Source organism: Tamandua tetradactyla, chromosome 5 (assembly GCF_023851605.1).
Source record: "Tamandua tetradactyla isolate mTamTet1 chromosome 5, mTamTet1.pri, whole genome shotgun sequence".
Classification (NCBI taxonomy): Eukaryota; Metazoa; Chordata; class Mammalia; order Pilosa; family Myrmecophagidae; genus Tamandua; species Tamandua tetradactyla.
This window is the reverse complement of record NC_135331.1, coordinates 16,391,629-16,407,821: the sequence shown is the minus strand read 5'-3', so window position 1 is coordinate 16,407,821 and position 16,193 is coordinate 16,391,629. Positions and strand designations below refer to the sequence as shown.

At 34.4% G+C, this 16,193-nt stretch overlaps 1 protein-coding gene across 1 annotated transcript in view; it reads left to right on the top strand.

Annotated features, from left to right (window-relative positions):
- MED13L (mediator complex subunit 13L) overlaps positions 1 to 16,193 on the top strand; it is a 359,884-nt gene that overhangs the window by 287,383 nt on the left and 56,308 nt on the right. The window contains exons 5-9 of the mRNA XM_077159929.1: positions 3,846 to 3,991; positions 6,472 to 6,666; positions 7,060 to 7,248; positions 11,150 to 11,315; positions 13,414 to 13,518. Of these exons, the coding sequence (XP_077016044.1) occupies positions 3,846 to 3,991; positions 6,472 to 6,666; positions 7,060 to 7,248; positions 11,150 to 11,315; positions 13,414 to 13,518 (801 nt within the window). The remainder of the gene's footprint in view (positions 1 to 3,845; positions 3,992 to 6,471; positions 6,667 to 7,059; positions 7,249 to 11,149; positions 11,316 to 13,413; positions 13,519 to 16,193) is intronic.

The window sequence follows — 16,193 nt, the reverse complement described above, 5'->3', positions numbered from 1 at the left end:
ATGGGTGAGAAGTTGCAACAGGGATGGAGCTTATAATTAAAGATTTACCTCAACTCTAATGGCACTACATACTAAATCTCTCATTGTATTTGTAGGGCTCCTTGTTTTCAATATTCATTCACAAATTTTGTCTTATTTTGCCTATATAGAATTTAAGTGGTAGTGATATAAATTAATATTACCATTTATAGATGGGCTAGCTAGTAGAAAGATCATTGTATTTTGAATTCAATTCAGTTGTGCTTTTAATAACAGTTTTGGGCAAGTCGAACCCTTTTTAGCCTTATTTTCTCACCTGTAAAATGAAGGAGTTACTTCTCATATCAAACTCCGTGAATTTTACTTTTAGGCAAGCTATTAGATCAGAGAAATATGATAATTGTCCTATATCAATATTTTAGGAAGGCATGTTACATAACCTTTTAGATTATCCTTTATAAGACAAGAAATAGTAAAGTATAAGACAGTACTCTGTACTCTGGTGAATTTGTAACTTGGGAGTTCTCTGATGAGATTATACAGGACTTTTATGCTCAGAGTAGTCTTTTCCACTGTTTTTTAGCAGTGGCATGAATGAAGATATTGAGGAGTTGCTGATCAAGTAGCCAGTATGTTGGATAACAGAATTAGGATCAAAGATGACCTCAGCATGCTTTGATAAGATGAAACATCATAGATCCCTCCAGTATCCTTCTTTAGGAGGGCCAGCAAGCAAATTGCACAAGGATCCGAGGCAGGGTCTTGCTTCAGATCTTGCCTCCATTATTTTTGTTGGTGACCTATGGCTTCACATTCAAAGAATAGAAAGGAATATTGTCAATTTACTCTCTCTTTCCCTCAGCCTTGCCATTTTACTCCCTAAAGGTAGCCACTATTAATTAGGATTTTCAAGGATATCCTTTCAGAAAAATTTGTCAATATAAGCAAATTATGTGTCTGTGTATTCGTCTTTCCACTTCTTGTGCCATACTGTTTTTCTCATAGCAGTTTATCTCGGAAGCGTATCAGTATTGTAAGAAACACGATTTTTTTTTTTCAGTGGTTGCGTAGAATTACATTGTAGGATGTACTATAGTTAGTTAGTCCTCTGTTAGTGGACATTTTGGATATTTTCAGCCTTTAGCTATTATGAACAGTGAAGTAATAACTTTGTACAGCGTTTTTATTTTTTAAGTTAAAAATTTTTTAACACTGTTGATTATAACTGTGGGGTAAGTTCTTATAGTGTTGCTAGGTTAAAGAGTAATTTGCTCTGATTTTGGTATTGTTATCCCTGCTCTCTGTTTCATATAATATTAGAAAAAATACCTGGGAAGGTATTTAGATACTCTCAAATTCCAGTGTTTCTCAAAGTGTGGTCCTTAGACCAGGAGCAACAATAGCATTTCTGGGCATTTGTTAGAAATGCAAATTCCTGGGCCTCAACCCAGATCTTCTGAACCAAGAGCCTCAGGGGTAGGGGTACCCTGTGTTAACAGCTTATTTTATATGTGAAGAAACAATGTTAAGAAAGGTGCTCCAACTTGACAAAAAATATTTCATTACTTATGACTTTTGTTATATTTCCACTATAACTTGCTATTTTATCTTTTTTCTCTTATTTTTAAAAGATATTTTGTTTTTAAAGTTACCAATGTAAAAAAAAAAATTGGTCATTGATTCATTTCCTACTTTTTTCATCTGTGTTCCTGTGTGTCTTTTGGAATATTTCTGTGTTCTAAATTACAGATTTTTGAAGTACAGAGATTTCAAATGAATACTATTTTGAAATGTTCATGATTCTTTGGATTCAACTGAGTATCTTAAACCAAACTATAAATTGGCTCCCTGTTGTTTTTCACATGCAAGTCTTCTCTTGTTTCAGGGTGTAGCTTCCAACTTCTTTTCCAGGCTCTACCCATCATGTCACTCCATTCTTCTGTTTAGAATTTCCAAATTACATCCTACTCTTAACTATATTTATTCCAGCCTTCATGATTTCTTTCTTGACCTCCTCCCCTTTACTTTGAAATCCTATTTCATATGTTCTTATCTTCTTGAAGCATTTAGATACTCCAAATTGCAGAAATCATTACACCTTAGTATTCGGGGCATTTTGTTTATATTTCTAATTACGTATGTATGCGTTGCCTTATTTTAGAGTCCTGTTTTCATATCGGTCTCTTACTAGCTTATGTGTTCTTTGAGAGCAGAGACCCTTTTTTTATTCATTGTCATATGAGGCTCCTTGCACCATTCTTTGCACTTGTTAGTTGAGTGTCTTATAATATGCTGTTGACAGTGGGAATGACTAGGGATGAATCAGCTCAAACCCCTCACCTAAAATTTATAGCTGGAAAATTAGTTAGTCTACCATCTGTAAACCTATATTTTGGTCTTATTATGTGTGAGGTATAATGTGTGTTGAGGACTATGGATTTCAAGTGTCATTTTCATAAGTAAAGGACACCATGTTTTTACTATTGGTATTGTTTTATACCTGTATTTGTTTAAATTGTGTGCGTTTTTACCTCTGTGTGATTATGAGACTTAGAAGATGGCACAAATAAGAATTTTGAATTTTTCAAAATTCTGATAAAATTGTAATCACCATCTGGAGTTTACTCTATTGTGCTAAATACCTGAATACCAGGACTGGATGTTTCCTATTGATGAAATGTCACATTCTAGTAAAACAGAGTTTTCTGAGATTATCTCAATATACTTGTCAAGCAGAATACATGTGCTTCACTGCCTGATAGAATGAAAATTTTGTCATTTTTATTACATTTTTCCATTAAAACGATATAACTTTGTGTTTCAAAGTTTAATTTGTTGAGTAATGCTCCAAATAGCTTTTATAATATTTTAGAGAACTTTTGAAAAAGAAGTGGCAGCTTGGAGATGATTTATAAAATGGTGGCTGCCTACCTTCATCAGACAAATGCTCTAATGAGTTGTTTTGAGAAATAGAGATGTGTTATAGCTGGCTTTGGCCAAAGTTAACAACAGCTTTGAAAGATTGTGCCACTGTGATAGTTTTGAAATTATTTTTCTTTAAGACATATCATTTTATCAATTTTTAGCTAATCATGTTGAAAACAGAAGTGGAATGCTTTAGCAGAATTTTGCGATCAGAAGTAAGTTGTAGAAATTAAATAGAAGCAGGTTACCAGCCCACTTATATAACTTTTATACAACCTTTATACAACTTCAGCAGTTGATTGGGAATTTATATATAGCAGTGTCCTTAATTGCTATATTTAGATCAAAAGTTAAACTTCATTGTCATGTTGTAAGCTTGTAAATTTGCTGTTATTATGTACCAAATATATATGCTACAATAGTGAAACTATTCTTTCATTGACTCTAGACTCGATCAAAAGCCACTTCGGACTGAGTTCAGGAGTTACTTTTCCATATAGTTCATCAGCTGCTTGTGTGTATGTGTGTGTGTGTGTGTGTGTGTTTTGTTTTGTCTTTTAAATGGTTTCTCATTTATATGACTCAGCAAGTATTTCAGTGATTGCCATGTGTTAGGCACTGAGAGGTAGACATGTTAAGAGTCTTTCTATATCCTTAGGAGATTATAGTAGGCATATAACATTTTATGCTAATGAAACAAGAAGCATTCTGCAAATAGCTTTCAAAAGTTCAGAATACAAAATAATGAATTTTCCAGATTTATCTAGCAGCTTTAATTTCATTGTCAACAAGTTTTTATGTTATACTATTTGTCCACAATCACTAGTTTATGTTATTAATATTGTCAAAGGTCAGCTTTGCTAGTATCCTGTCTGTATTTCCTTTTATAGCACCAATTCCCACCAAAGTACAGAATTGAGTTTGTCATTCTTTCTTTTTAGTGAGCATTTGTCCTGTGCTTTCACATTCTTTCTTCATGGGGAAAGTAATGTATGTACAAGTGTGGAGATTGCCCAACACCAGCCAATATATCTGATCAATGAGGAGCATATTCACATGGCTCAGTCTTCACCTGCACCATTTCAAGGTAAGTAAATGGTGATGTTCCTCTTAACCTCTGCCACCGCCAGTAAGTGAATCATCACTTGCCCATATAGTTTTGCAGGATGAGGCTTATAAGGGAGAGACTGCCATTTCACAATTAAGTGATAATAACTTGCGAGTTTTGTGCTGAAAGGGTGTCGGTTATGCAGTGTGGTCTTTTGTGAAAGGGTATTGAATAATAAAATACAGAGAATTTCCTTCAGAACAAAAGAAGATTGATTGGTCTTTGAAAAATATAATCCATTGGGTAATTGACAGATCTCCTAATCTAAGGTTTTCATTGTTTGATATTTTACATTATTTCAGGAATGTATTGATACATGGGACTTAAGATTACATTAAACTTTGTAATTTCAACCAAGATTAGATTGCTGAAGTTGTATAGTGTATAGTTTCCTCAATGATGTTGATATCTCTATTATTTTTAATTATAGATTACATTAGATATAGGTATTTGTAATTTAACTTAGTGCATTAATATTTTCATTAATTCTCCATTTTAATTAGCACCTACATATCACCAAAATAACTCCATGACATTTTTATCTAACTGCATATTGTAAATCTTTGTGTTTGTCTTTGAAATTCAGAATTTTCTATGAATAGCCATTTTTAAATGTTATTAGGTTGAGCCTTATGGAAAAATCTTCTTTGGTTCATTCTAATACATTATTCTTAGAGATATTTGGTTGAAAAACACAGTGTGTTTTTTTTTAGTGCAGGTATTTTAACAGGTTTGACTGAATATTTTGATTCCTGTAATAGCCTGTTATATGAATGTTTAGCCTCCATATTATTTATGGTTGTGTCTGGTTTTCTACAAACAATTCTGATTTAATTTGATGAAAGCATCTGTTTCTTACCCTAAAGACAATTAAGCCTTTTTTTGAAACATAAAAAGGGAACATTGAATCTTCATTTAACTGTTTTAATTATTACGTTGACCCATCCCCCCTTGCAATGCATTTTGAGCTATGTACTTTATCATTCTGTAATTTTGCATTTTTTAGGGATGAATATTAAATTCAACAAATCCCATTCACAAACTGTACTCTTAAGAGCTGTACAGAATATGTAGGTTATGGGTTATCAGAATTATTTAAATACTGAGTTTCCTTGAGTGTAGGACCATCTGATTTTATCTTAGACTTTATGATTCAAAATGAAAAAAGAAGTATTTATTTATAGTAATAACACAAGACAGAAGCAATCACTAGTCATAGGGAAGCGGGGACTAACCCACTTCTTAGTTGTAATTGTTGGGAAAGATAATATTAGAAGTACCAGGTCCATATAGACTACTTATTTTAAATCTTTCTGGTTTGACATTGATGTCTCACATTATAGAAGACTTTTATGGGACATCTTCCTGCATGGTGTGAAGGAGGTGGGTACTTAGGGCAGGTGTTCACCTATGGATAATTATGGTTAGCATAATTCCCCAAATTGATGTGAGAATTTCCTAGACATATTAATGCAGGAAAATTGCCCTTGATTAACTGTGTTGGTTGGAGTCAATATTTTCATCCCATTTGGCTCACTGAGGAACAGCAGAAAGACACCACAAAGAACCTGGTATCTGCAGCACTCTCTCCTGATTGATGTGACATATCATTCAGCTGTAAAAAATAAAAAAGGCAATAACAAAAAGGGGCATACCATTTAATAGTTATGCTGAGATTTTTTAAAAAATCAGAATTAATAAAAAGTGTCTTTTATCCCTAGAAAAGTATTTGGAAGGCTAAAATACTCACCTCAAGGCTAAAAACCTTCTGAGTTATTCATAGTACCATGTAAATTATATTTTTTGTGTGTCTGGCTCAGTGAAAATGACCTAAGGTCAAATAATGAAAGAGGAAGGTAGAAGGATATTGAGTACTGAAATGTATTTCACCTAGAGTTGTTTCATCAGTAGACCTCCCATATGGTCATAACCAAAACTTTAAGCATTATGCTTCAAACTGGTACATTAAGACTTTTTTGCTATTAGAAATCTTAATATATATATAAAAATATATATATATAAATTATCACATATCTAAGAATCTCAGGAATCACAAGAAGGGTATAAAAGTTCTAGGCATGTTTTATGGTATATGTATTGAAAGATTTTCTTTTGTTATGGAAGGTTCAATGTTTACCTTGTATAAACTATTATTAAACATGCATATATGCTTTAATGTGTAGCTAGGTTATATATTGTGTGTTGATATAGCTGATCATGTGTTACCTTCACCTCTTTGATTTCCTTCAAAAAGTATGTGAGTCAAGCAGCATTTATATAACTATAAAAATACTAAAATGAGAAACTTGAAAAAAATCATACTTTAAAAGAAGTTAGAAAAGAGCATTGAGTGGTGCAGTGCTTTAATCTAAAATGATCACATATGTAGTTGTATTTGAGTAGGAATTATTACTCTGATCTATAACATGTTCTTTTCTCTACCTTCCAACCCTCCATAGTACTGGTAAGTCCTTATGGCTTAAATGGCACGCTAACAGGTCAAGCATACAAGATGTCAGATCCAGCCACCCGTAAGTTGATCGAGGAATGGCAGTATTTCTACCCAATGGTATTGAAAAAGAAAGAAGAATTGAAAGAGGAAATGGAGTTGGGATATGATGATGATTTCCCCGTGGCAGTAGAAGTAATTGTTGGTAAGAGAAAATATTTTGCCTGAGGAACTTTATTCTGTCTTCTTCATCTTTCTTAATTTAAAAAGGTAATCATTGAATTTCATCAGGAACAAGCTCTGAAATGGTCCCGCCTTTTAAAAATTCTTTTGACATAGTGTTATATGCTGAGTAAATTACCTTGCCTGAAGTACTCATGGCATGAGCCCTGTATTCCAGATGATGATATCACAATGTTTGAACACCTATTTCAGCACCTAATTGAATTAGGAAAGAATGAAACATAACACTTTTGGCACTACTTTATGAGTAGCTCATTTTTACCAATGAGTTTGACTTTGAACCACTAATAAACTCAGCAGTCTGTGTGAACTCTCTCTCAAGGCCTGGTTCTCTCTTTGCTCTTTGTTTTTGCAGGTGGTGTTAGGATGGTTTATCCTTCAGCTTTTGTTTTGATCTCTCAGAATGACATCCCAGTTCCTCAGAGTGTGGCCAGTGTTGGGGGCCATATTACAGTTGGGCAGCAGGGCCTTGGTAGTGTGAAAGACCCAAGTAACTGTGGGATGCCTCTAACCCCTCCCACCTCTCCAGAGCAGGCTATCATAGGTGAGTACAATCCAAAAATGATCTGGGTGAAATCAGGGAATGACTGCAGCCTTTGCCCAAATGTCCATTGTCAGCCAGGGCCAAGTCTTGGATAATTATTTTCCTGTCATAAAGTTTGACTAGCACCCAGGCAGTGTAAAAATTGTGATTGTCTTGCCAGTAATTGATTTAGATTAATAATAAATATTAATTACATGTGAACATTTTGACAATTTGAACAGTCTTCATGGAAAATTTCAGAAAATGTTCAAATTGAGGGTATTTTGCCGTTTTGGTGAACGTTTTGTTTTGATGCTTGAACATACTTTAATTGAAAATACAGTCACTAAGGAAAGGATAATCATCATACTTGAGCTAAATTGATATTAGTTGTGGGCTTTTAATGCAGGCCGTGTTGGTAGAAAATAAAGTCCTGGCTGCTAAACTTTGGAAAACAAATTATCAAGGATGAAACATAATTATATGATAACTTTTCTGAGGATAAGACCCTATTTCAATACTTCTAACCCAGGGCTTAGCACATACTGGACTTTTAATAAATATTCATGTATTAAACACACCTAGTTTTAAAACTTGGCTGTAAAAGATACACTAGGTGAGTGACCTTATTTAATTCTCATACTTTTTCTTAACCTCAGTATCCCTCTCTGTTAAATAATACATGATTCACAGGATTATTATATGTATTAGGTATAAGGTTTTTAAAAATGTTTTATAAATACTAAATGAACATACAAATAGTAGTTTAAAAATTTAAAGCTATACTCAAAACTCCAATTTTTAGTACATATTATTAAGTTATCTGGAAAAAATTACCCAGGTATTGTGTGGCAAACACAGGAATGGACAAGTTGCCTCTGCTTTTAAGGAACTGTCTAATTGCTGACATGATGCTAAAAATAATGTACATCTGGTTTTAATATGGTAGAGGAGAAAATTTGTATGATAGCTGTGATACGATTTGCCATGAACCAATTTTTTAAAAACTACTTTTGACTGAAACATACACACACACCCCTTTACATTCTTTTGTGGTAATCATCTTAGAGAAGTTTTGCTTAATATAAAGACTAGAATTATCAATATTCTTTTGCAAAGCTTTAATTACAAGGTTTGGATTTTTAACAATTGCACTAAATTTATCACTTTGTTTTGTTTTGCCTGCTATTTAGTAAAATTTGTATTCAACTTAAAGTTGGGTACCTGGTCAAATCACAACTCTGAATTTTGTAATTCAAAAAAAGAGTGAGAGGTTTTATTTATGATGTGTTTTAATTTCATAACAAGATCTTCAAATTCCTTTCAATATTATTTATGTCATTATGCTAGCCCTTGGATAAATCATCTGATGCCTGTTTATCCCGTAAAATAAACAAACAAAGCAATTAAACCAAACCTGCTGATAATTTTGCAGTAAAATGAATTTGCCCAAATGCTGACATCATGATAGTTGACTTATAGCTTTAGAACACTTACTGTTGTATAAGGGAGGATCCTGCTCAGCCTTTTCATCCTGCAGTTGACTAATATTCAGCATTGTCATGTTTTCCTACATTTAGGACAAAGTGGGTTATCTTGCCCCCTAAAATGACCAAGAATTTTCCTAGATTGGCAGTGGTCCTTGAAGGACTCACTAATGAAATTGCTCATACCTTATCTAGACAGGCACATCAGCTTGCCTCTTCTGTTTTATTATGTGAAAATAATTGGGGTAACAACATTCAGTAGCATGGAGTACAGAATTCTTTAATTCCATGTAAGCTGTCGCACACATTTTAGTTACATCATTAAGTTTTACTGAAAGATGTTACCCAACTTTAATCAGAAAAGCCTCTATGCCTTTTTCTCCTAACACCCTTCTTCTTTTGATCATAAATTATTCCCTTATGATACCGTGGGTTTTGATCTCTTTAGCCATTTATTTTGGGGAGAAAGGTCATGTTATCTCCTTCTGCTTCTTTCTTCACTTTTACTAGTTTCATAGTAGGCTGTAAAATTGAAATGAATTGTTTTGCATCGCAAACAGAATCAGGAAGCTTTAAAAAATAAAAGGTAGCAATGAAAGACCAAATTTCTTGTCTCCTTTATCATCTCATTTGTAATATTAATCTTATTTTTCTGGAGAACAAGAAAGCTTTGCTTCCTTAGAATGTAAGCATTTAGGGGGTTGTTGTTGTTTTTAATACTCCTAAGCCTAAACTTTCCACCACTAATGGTTGTGTTGCAGTAATACCAAGAGTATTTAGTTTGTGACTTTTTCAGATGAGAGTGGAGGTTTTCTTTTTTTTTTTTGTTCCCCCTATTATTTATTTTTATTCCATATGTTCTACTTGTCTGTTGACAAGGTAGATAAAAGGAGCATCAGACACAAGGTTTTCACAATCACACAGTCACATTGTGAAAGCTATATCATTATGCAGTCATCATCAAGAAACATGGTTACTGGAACACAGCTCTATATTTTCAGGCAGTTCCCTCCAGCCTCTCCATTACATCTTGACTAACAAGGTGATATCTACTTAATGTGTAAGAATAACCTCCAGGATAACCTCTCGACTCTGTTTGGAATCTCTCAACCGTTGACACTTTATTTTGTCTCATTTCACTCTTCCCCCTTTTGGTCGAGAAGATTTTCTCAATCCCTTGATGTTGAGTCTCAGCTCATTCTAGGGGTTTTCTCAATCCCTTGATGCTGAGTCTCAGCTCACTGTAAGATTTCTGTCCCACGTTGCCAGGAAGGTCCACACCCCTGGGAGTCATGTCCCACGTGGTGAGTTTTCTTGTTGTGTTGGCTGGAGAGAGAGGCCACATCTGAGCAACAAAAGAGGTTCTTTTTGCGGGTTACTCTTAGACCTAATTTTAAGTAGGCTTGACCTATCCTTTGTGGGGGTAAGTTTCATATGAACAACCCCCAGGACTGGGGGCTCAGCCTATAGCTTTGGTTGTCCATACTGCTTATGAGAATATCAAGAATTCAACTAGAGTAAAGGTTTTCAAGAATGGTTAAAATAGATTTTTGGGCGTCAGAATGTTTTGTGTCATGGATCTATTGAGACTAAAACCCACAATATATTTATGAAATCAAATAGATAAAAGTAATAGAATCAGAGTTTAATACTGGAAATTGACTTCAGTATTTATCTTAAATGCAACAGAAGTAGTAAAAAGCTTAATATAAACAATAGTCGGTATCAGCAATTATAGTTGACAAAGTTGAAAGCATGGACTGCATGCCAGCTATAGCTACAAAAAACAAGTTGAGTTCATAGCAAGAAGGCAGTCAGTCTTAATCCTCTGATATAAAATTTTGAGACAATCTCTTTGAATGTTTTAGTGTTAAGCTTTTATAAATAGCGTCAAGCATAAGGACAAAAATTTGAAATTTGACCTTGTTAAAAGCGTGGTGCCATTAACATCTTTTCTCTTACCCCTGGTACTGTATGCAGTTAAACAACTATTTAGTAAATGAGCTTAAAGCTCCTTCTACTGTTTCGCTCTGCTTAAACTTATTTATTGTGTTGGGATTAAAAAATTCTAAACAATACATGCATGTTTACATCTTTATTACTGTGATGTATGAGCCCTTCCTTATAAGTTGTAATCTAATACATGTGGAATAGGAATGTCTTTGCATGCCCTTATGTATTCTGCACATGTGTATATTGCAATGATTACTGCTTTAGGAAGAACACAAAGAATTATACAGGCAAAGTTAAAAAATAGAAAGTTATATTGATAAAGATTATACCTACACATGCTGTTATTGTTGTGATAGGAATAAAGCTACTTCAACATGACTTGCAAGAGCTAAAATGCATTCTTATATTAAATAAGCCAGCAATTTATGCACTAGAAGAACTTTTCAGAAAATTCTGACATTCTAATGGTCTTTCTTTTTCAGGTGAGAGTGGAGGTACGCAGAGTACTGTCAGTCAACTAGGTTCCCAAGAGGGGGGAATGGTAACTATGCACAGTCCAAAGAAATCGGGGAAAATTCCTCCAAAACTCCACAATCATATGGTCCATCGAGTCTGGAAGGAATGCATCCTCAACAGAACCCAGTCTAAGTATGTTTTTCAGATTATGGCTGGATCAAGATTCGGTAGCCATCTCCTTGATTGCTACATGAGGAGAGTCAATGAAGTTGTACTATTTTTGACCAAACTTGAGCGATCATTACATTGGTATTGCATCTTTTAAAATGTAGTAGCATAATATTCAAAACAAAAATGTTAAAATAGAGACACTTTACTCAGTTTGATTATTAGGAAATTGTTGAAGTTCCTCATCATCTAAAGATTGGCATGGTGTTCATCTGATGTTTTACAGCGCAGATGACTCAGATTTACTCTGAGTGTCAAGACAGTAATCTTTGGGTTTCCTTTGTAGGCCAATTTAAGATTGTTTCCCAATTACAAAGGGACAGCCCCCCCCTCCCCATTTTGAAATCACATTTTCTATTATACAGTGGCCTTAAATTTTAATTGACAATGCATTTCTGCACTAAACTCTAGTTACATTTAGATGGGTTTGTATGAGCTACTGTACTTCTCTCTGTTGATTTGGAGAAATTACATTCTTTTCCTCCCCTATCCACTGAACTAGCCTCTCTCCCTCTCTCCTTTCTTCCTTCCTTCCCTTCTTCCTCTCATCCCTCTCTCTTCCCTTCTTCCTTAATTTTATTATTTTTGAAAAAAAAGAATTGATTCTAAGAAGACTGAATATTTTAATTGTCTAACTGAAAAAGACAAACAGTAGTCAATAAATGCTGTTCCATATGTTAGACATTACATGAACACAAAACTTTTCATATCTGTTTTTTTTTTTTTAGAGAGAGGGAGGAAGGGAAGGAAAGACAGAGAGAAGGAAGGAAGGATGGAAGGAAGGAAGGGAGGAAGAAAGGGAAACATCTTTAAACATTTTCTTGTTTTATTATATTTTGTTTGTTTGTTTGTTTTTTACATGGGCTGGGGCCGGGAATCGAACCGAGGTCCTCCGGCATGGCAGGCAAGTACTCTTGCCCGCTGAGCCACCGCGGCCCGCCCTCATATCTGTTTTGATGAAAGATGTCCGTTTTCATGACTGATACAAATAAATAAGTGTGTACTACTATTCAGATTTTTATGTACAGATATAAAGCCTGTCCTTTGAACCCAGCTTTTAGCAAGTTCCTAGTATATATTTATTTCCCAATGGATTGGTTCTAAAATAGACTGCTGAAGAAGTAATAGATAAAAATCTGAAATCTGTGCAGTTAAAAATCATGTCACATCCTAGAATTAAAAATAAGTGTTGATATTTTCACTTCTATGTGCAGTGCCTTAATAATTTCCAGTTTAACCTTTTTTTCCTGTTTCATTTACCATATTTGATAGTCACCTTTCACCTCCACCAGCTCTAATAGACTTGAACCCCTCTGTTAGCAGCACAGAACAGGAAGGTGAGACACCAAGAAGTAGGAGAGCGTGGAGAACAACAGAAATCCTGGCAGGGTTGTTATGAAACACTTCGCAGTATCAGCTGTAGTAAAATCTACAATCCAAATATGTTGCCCACACTCTTATTTTCACTATTTAATAATAGAAATTCACTTCTGGTACCTATTTTCTGTGACATGTAGGAGATATTTTGTTTCCTTTCTTTTAGTGCATATTAACAGAGGTGGAATCTTTTCCTTAAATACTAGTAAATATTATAGGAGTTTTAAGAGTGATTTAAACAGTTTGTCGGAGGGCATATAATTGACAGATATGGTAGAAAAGCAATTTTTAAAAACTTTTAGATTATCTCTACATAATTTACATTTTTTTAAAAACGACTATGAATAATGCTAGATATTTGGCGATTTTCAATTTTGGTGTGTGTGTGCCAGATACTGTTTGAATTGCTATGTATGCCACAAATGTTAAAACTATGCCAGATACTGTTTTAATTGCTATATATACCACAAATGTTAAAATGTTAAGCATTTAACTTACGTAGAAATATTTCAAACCCTACTTCTTCCAGTACACAGAACAATTAATAGTTTTTACCTTGGAGCTCTGAATTGTATGTCAGCAGGATATGATTACTGCATTGTATGCAAGTCATTTTAAGATGTTTTCTTCCAGAGGTATGAGATTACCTTATGTTTATTTATAAATCACATTTTCAACCCCTTAGGAGGAGCCAAATGTCAACTCCCACTCTTGAAGATGAGTCTGCTAATAGTCCTGCTTCTTGGGATTTTGTGGATCCAACCCAAAGAGTCAGCTGTTCTTGTTCCAGGTAAGATAGTGAAAAAGATAAAGCAGTAGTCATACAAAATGATGGCACATTGTGTTGCCTCTTCTCCTTCCCTCTCAGACCACTTCATCCATTTTTTAATTATTTTTCTCCTCTGGTGTAGAAGAAAAGGAGATCAGTCTTTTCTTAAATTCAGATGATACAGTTTTTGTCAGGAAGCAGAAGGAGCCTTATCAGACTGGCCCTGTTATCACATTGCTCCCACAAGGTTAGCTACTTTAAAACTAAAGGCATCAGTCTGACAAGACAACCCCTAGCTTTTTAAATGACTTCCATTATTCTTAATTTTAAAATCAAGAAACATTTTGGAACTGGTTAGCTTGAGTTAAATAGAATCTGGATTAAATAGACCTTCTATCAATAATTTATTGTTTTGTTAGTGGTGTTGTAGCTTTTTAATGACTGAAGCAGTTATTTGGTAACACATGCTAAAAGCTAAAATTGTTGTAGTCATGATATCTTAATTGCTCATTAATTTAGGTGTTTGACTAGGATGCCACATTATTTTCTTACAAAATTTTTTGCACTCCTCATGGATAGTCCCTTGTCTTACCACTCTTTGTGGTAGCAAAAAATCTTATTCTTTCAAATATTTTCATTAGGGTTCTTAAATTTCATAAGATGTCAGCCTCACCCCCTCCCCCCAGTTGATTGTTAGAGAAAGTAGTGATGATTCTTCTCTTTATGGACAATTTAGAATAGCTCTGCTTCCAGAGCATTTATTTACAAATTTGATAGTGCTGAATACTTATAAAAAGTTCAGTTGAGAGAGGTTTATTTAAAAGATGTCCATCTATTCCTTTATTTAGAGCAAGCATTCTTTTTTTTAATTAAATTTTTTTTTAATACCAATAAACACCAAACAAAACATTCTTAACTTTTGATCATTCCATTCTACATATATAATCAGTAATTCACAGAATCATCACATAGTTGCATATTCATCATCATGATCATTTCTTGGAACATTTGCATCTATTCAGAAAAAGAAATAAAAAGAAAGCAGAAAAAAATTCATACAACCATACCCCTTACCTTACCCCTTCATTGATCACTAGCATTTCAATCTAAATTTATTTTAACATTTTTCCTTCTATTATTTATTTTTATTCCATATGTTTTACTCGTCTGTTGATAAGGTAGATAAAAGGAGCATCACGCACAAGGTTTTTACAATCACACAGTCACATTGTGAAAGCTGTATCATTATACAATCATCTTCAAGAAACATGGCTACTGGAACCCAGCTCTACATTTTCAGGCAGTTCCTTCCAGCCTCTCCATTACATCTTGACTAACAAGGTGATATCTATTTAATGTATAAGAATAAGCTCCAGGATAACCTCTTGACTCTGTTTGGAATCTCTCAGCCGTTGACACTTTATTTTGTCTCATTTCACTCTTCCCCCTTTTGGTCGAGAAGATTTTCTCAATCCCTTGATGTTGAGTCTCAGCTCGTTCTAGGGGTTTTCTCAATCCCTTGATGCTGAGTCTCAGCTCATTCTAGGATTTCTGTCCCACATTGCCAGGAAGGTCCACACCCCTGGGAGTCATGTCCCACATAGACAGGGGGAGGGTGGTGAGTTTGCTTGTTGTGTTGGCTGGAGAGAGAGGCCACATCTGAGCAACAAAAGAGGTTCTTTTGGGGGGTGACTCTTAGACCTAATTTTAAGTAGGCTTGACCTATCCTTTGTGGGGTTAAATTTCATATGAATAACCCCCAAGCCTGGGGGCTCAGCCTATAGCTTTGGTTGTCCACACTGCTTGTGAGAATATCAAGAATTCAACTTGGGGAAGTTGAATTTTCCCCCTTTCTCACCATTCCCCAAAGGGGACTTTACAAATACTTTTTTATTCACTGTTCAAATCACTCTGGGATTTTAGATCAAGCATTCTTAATGTGGTATAACTAGATTGGGAACGTGGTCCATATATCCCTTTGTGCACTTACTGTGGGCCCATAGCTTTTTTCCTTTTTTTAAAAATATTTTTATTGACAAAACAACACACAGACACAAACATTCTTAACATACAAACATTCCATACACAGTGTACCATCAGTGGCTCACCGTATCAACACATAGTAGTATATTTATCACCATGATCATTTTTTAGAATATTTGCATCACTCCAGAAAAAGAAGTAAAAAGAAAAATTCATACATACCATACCCTTTACCCCTCCCTCTCATTGACCATTAGTATTTCCATCTATACAAATATATTTTAACCTTTGTTCCCTATTTTTTTTCCTATACCCCTTACCACTCACTTTCATTGATCACTGGTATTTCGATATACTCATTTTGTTTTAACATTTGTTTCTCCTATTATTTATTTATTTTTAACCCATATTTTTTACTCATCTGTCCATACCGTAGATGAAAGGAGCATCAGATACAAGGTTTTCACAATCACATAGTCCTGTTGCAAAAGCTATATCATTATTTATTCATATTCAAGAAACATGGCTTCGGAACACAGCTCTCCAGTTTCAGACACTTCCCCTCGAGTCTGTCTAATACACCTTAAACTAAAAAGGGGTTATCTATATAATGCTATCTATATAATATGTAAGAATAACCTCCAGGAAGAGGTCTCATTTCTCTCTTCCCCCTTACGGTCAAGAAGGTTTTCTCAATCCTCAGCTCATTTTAG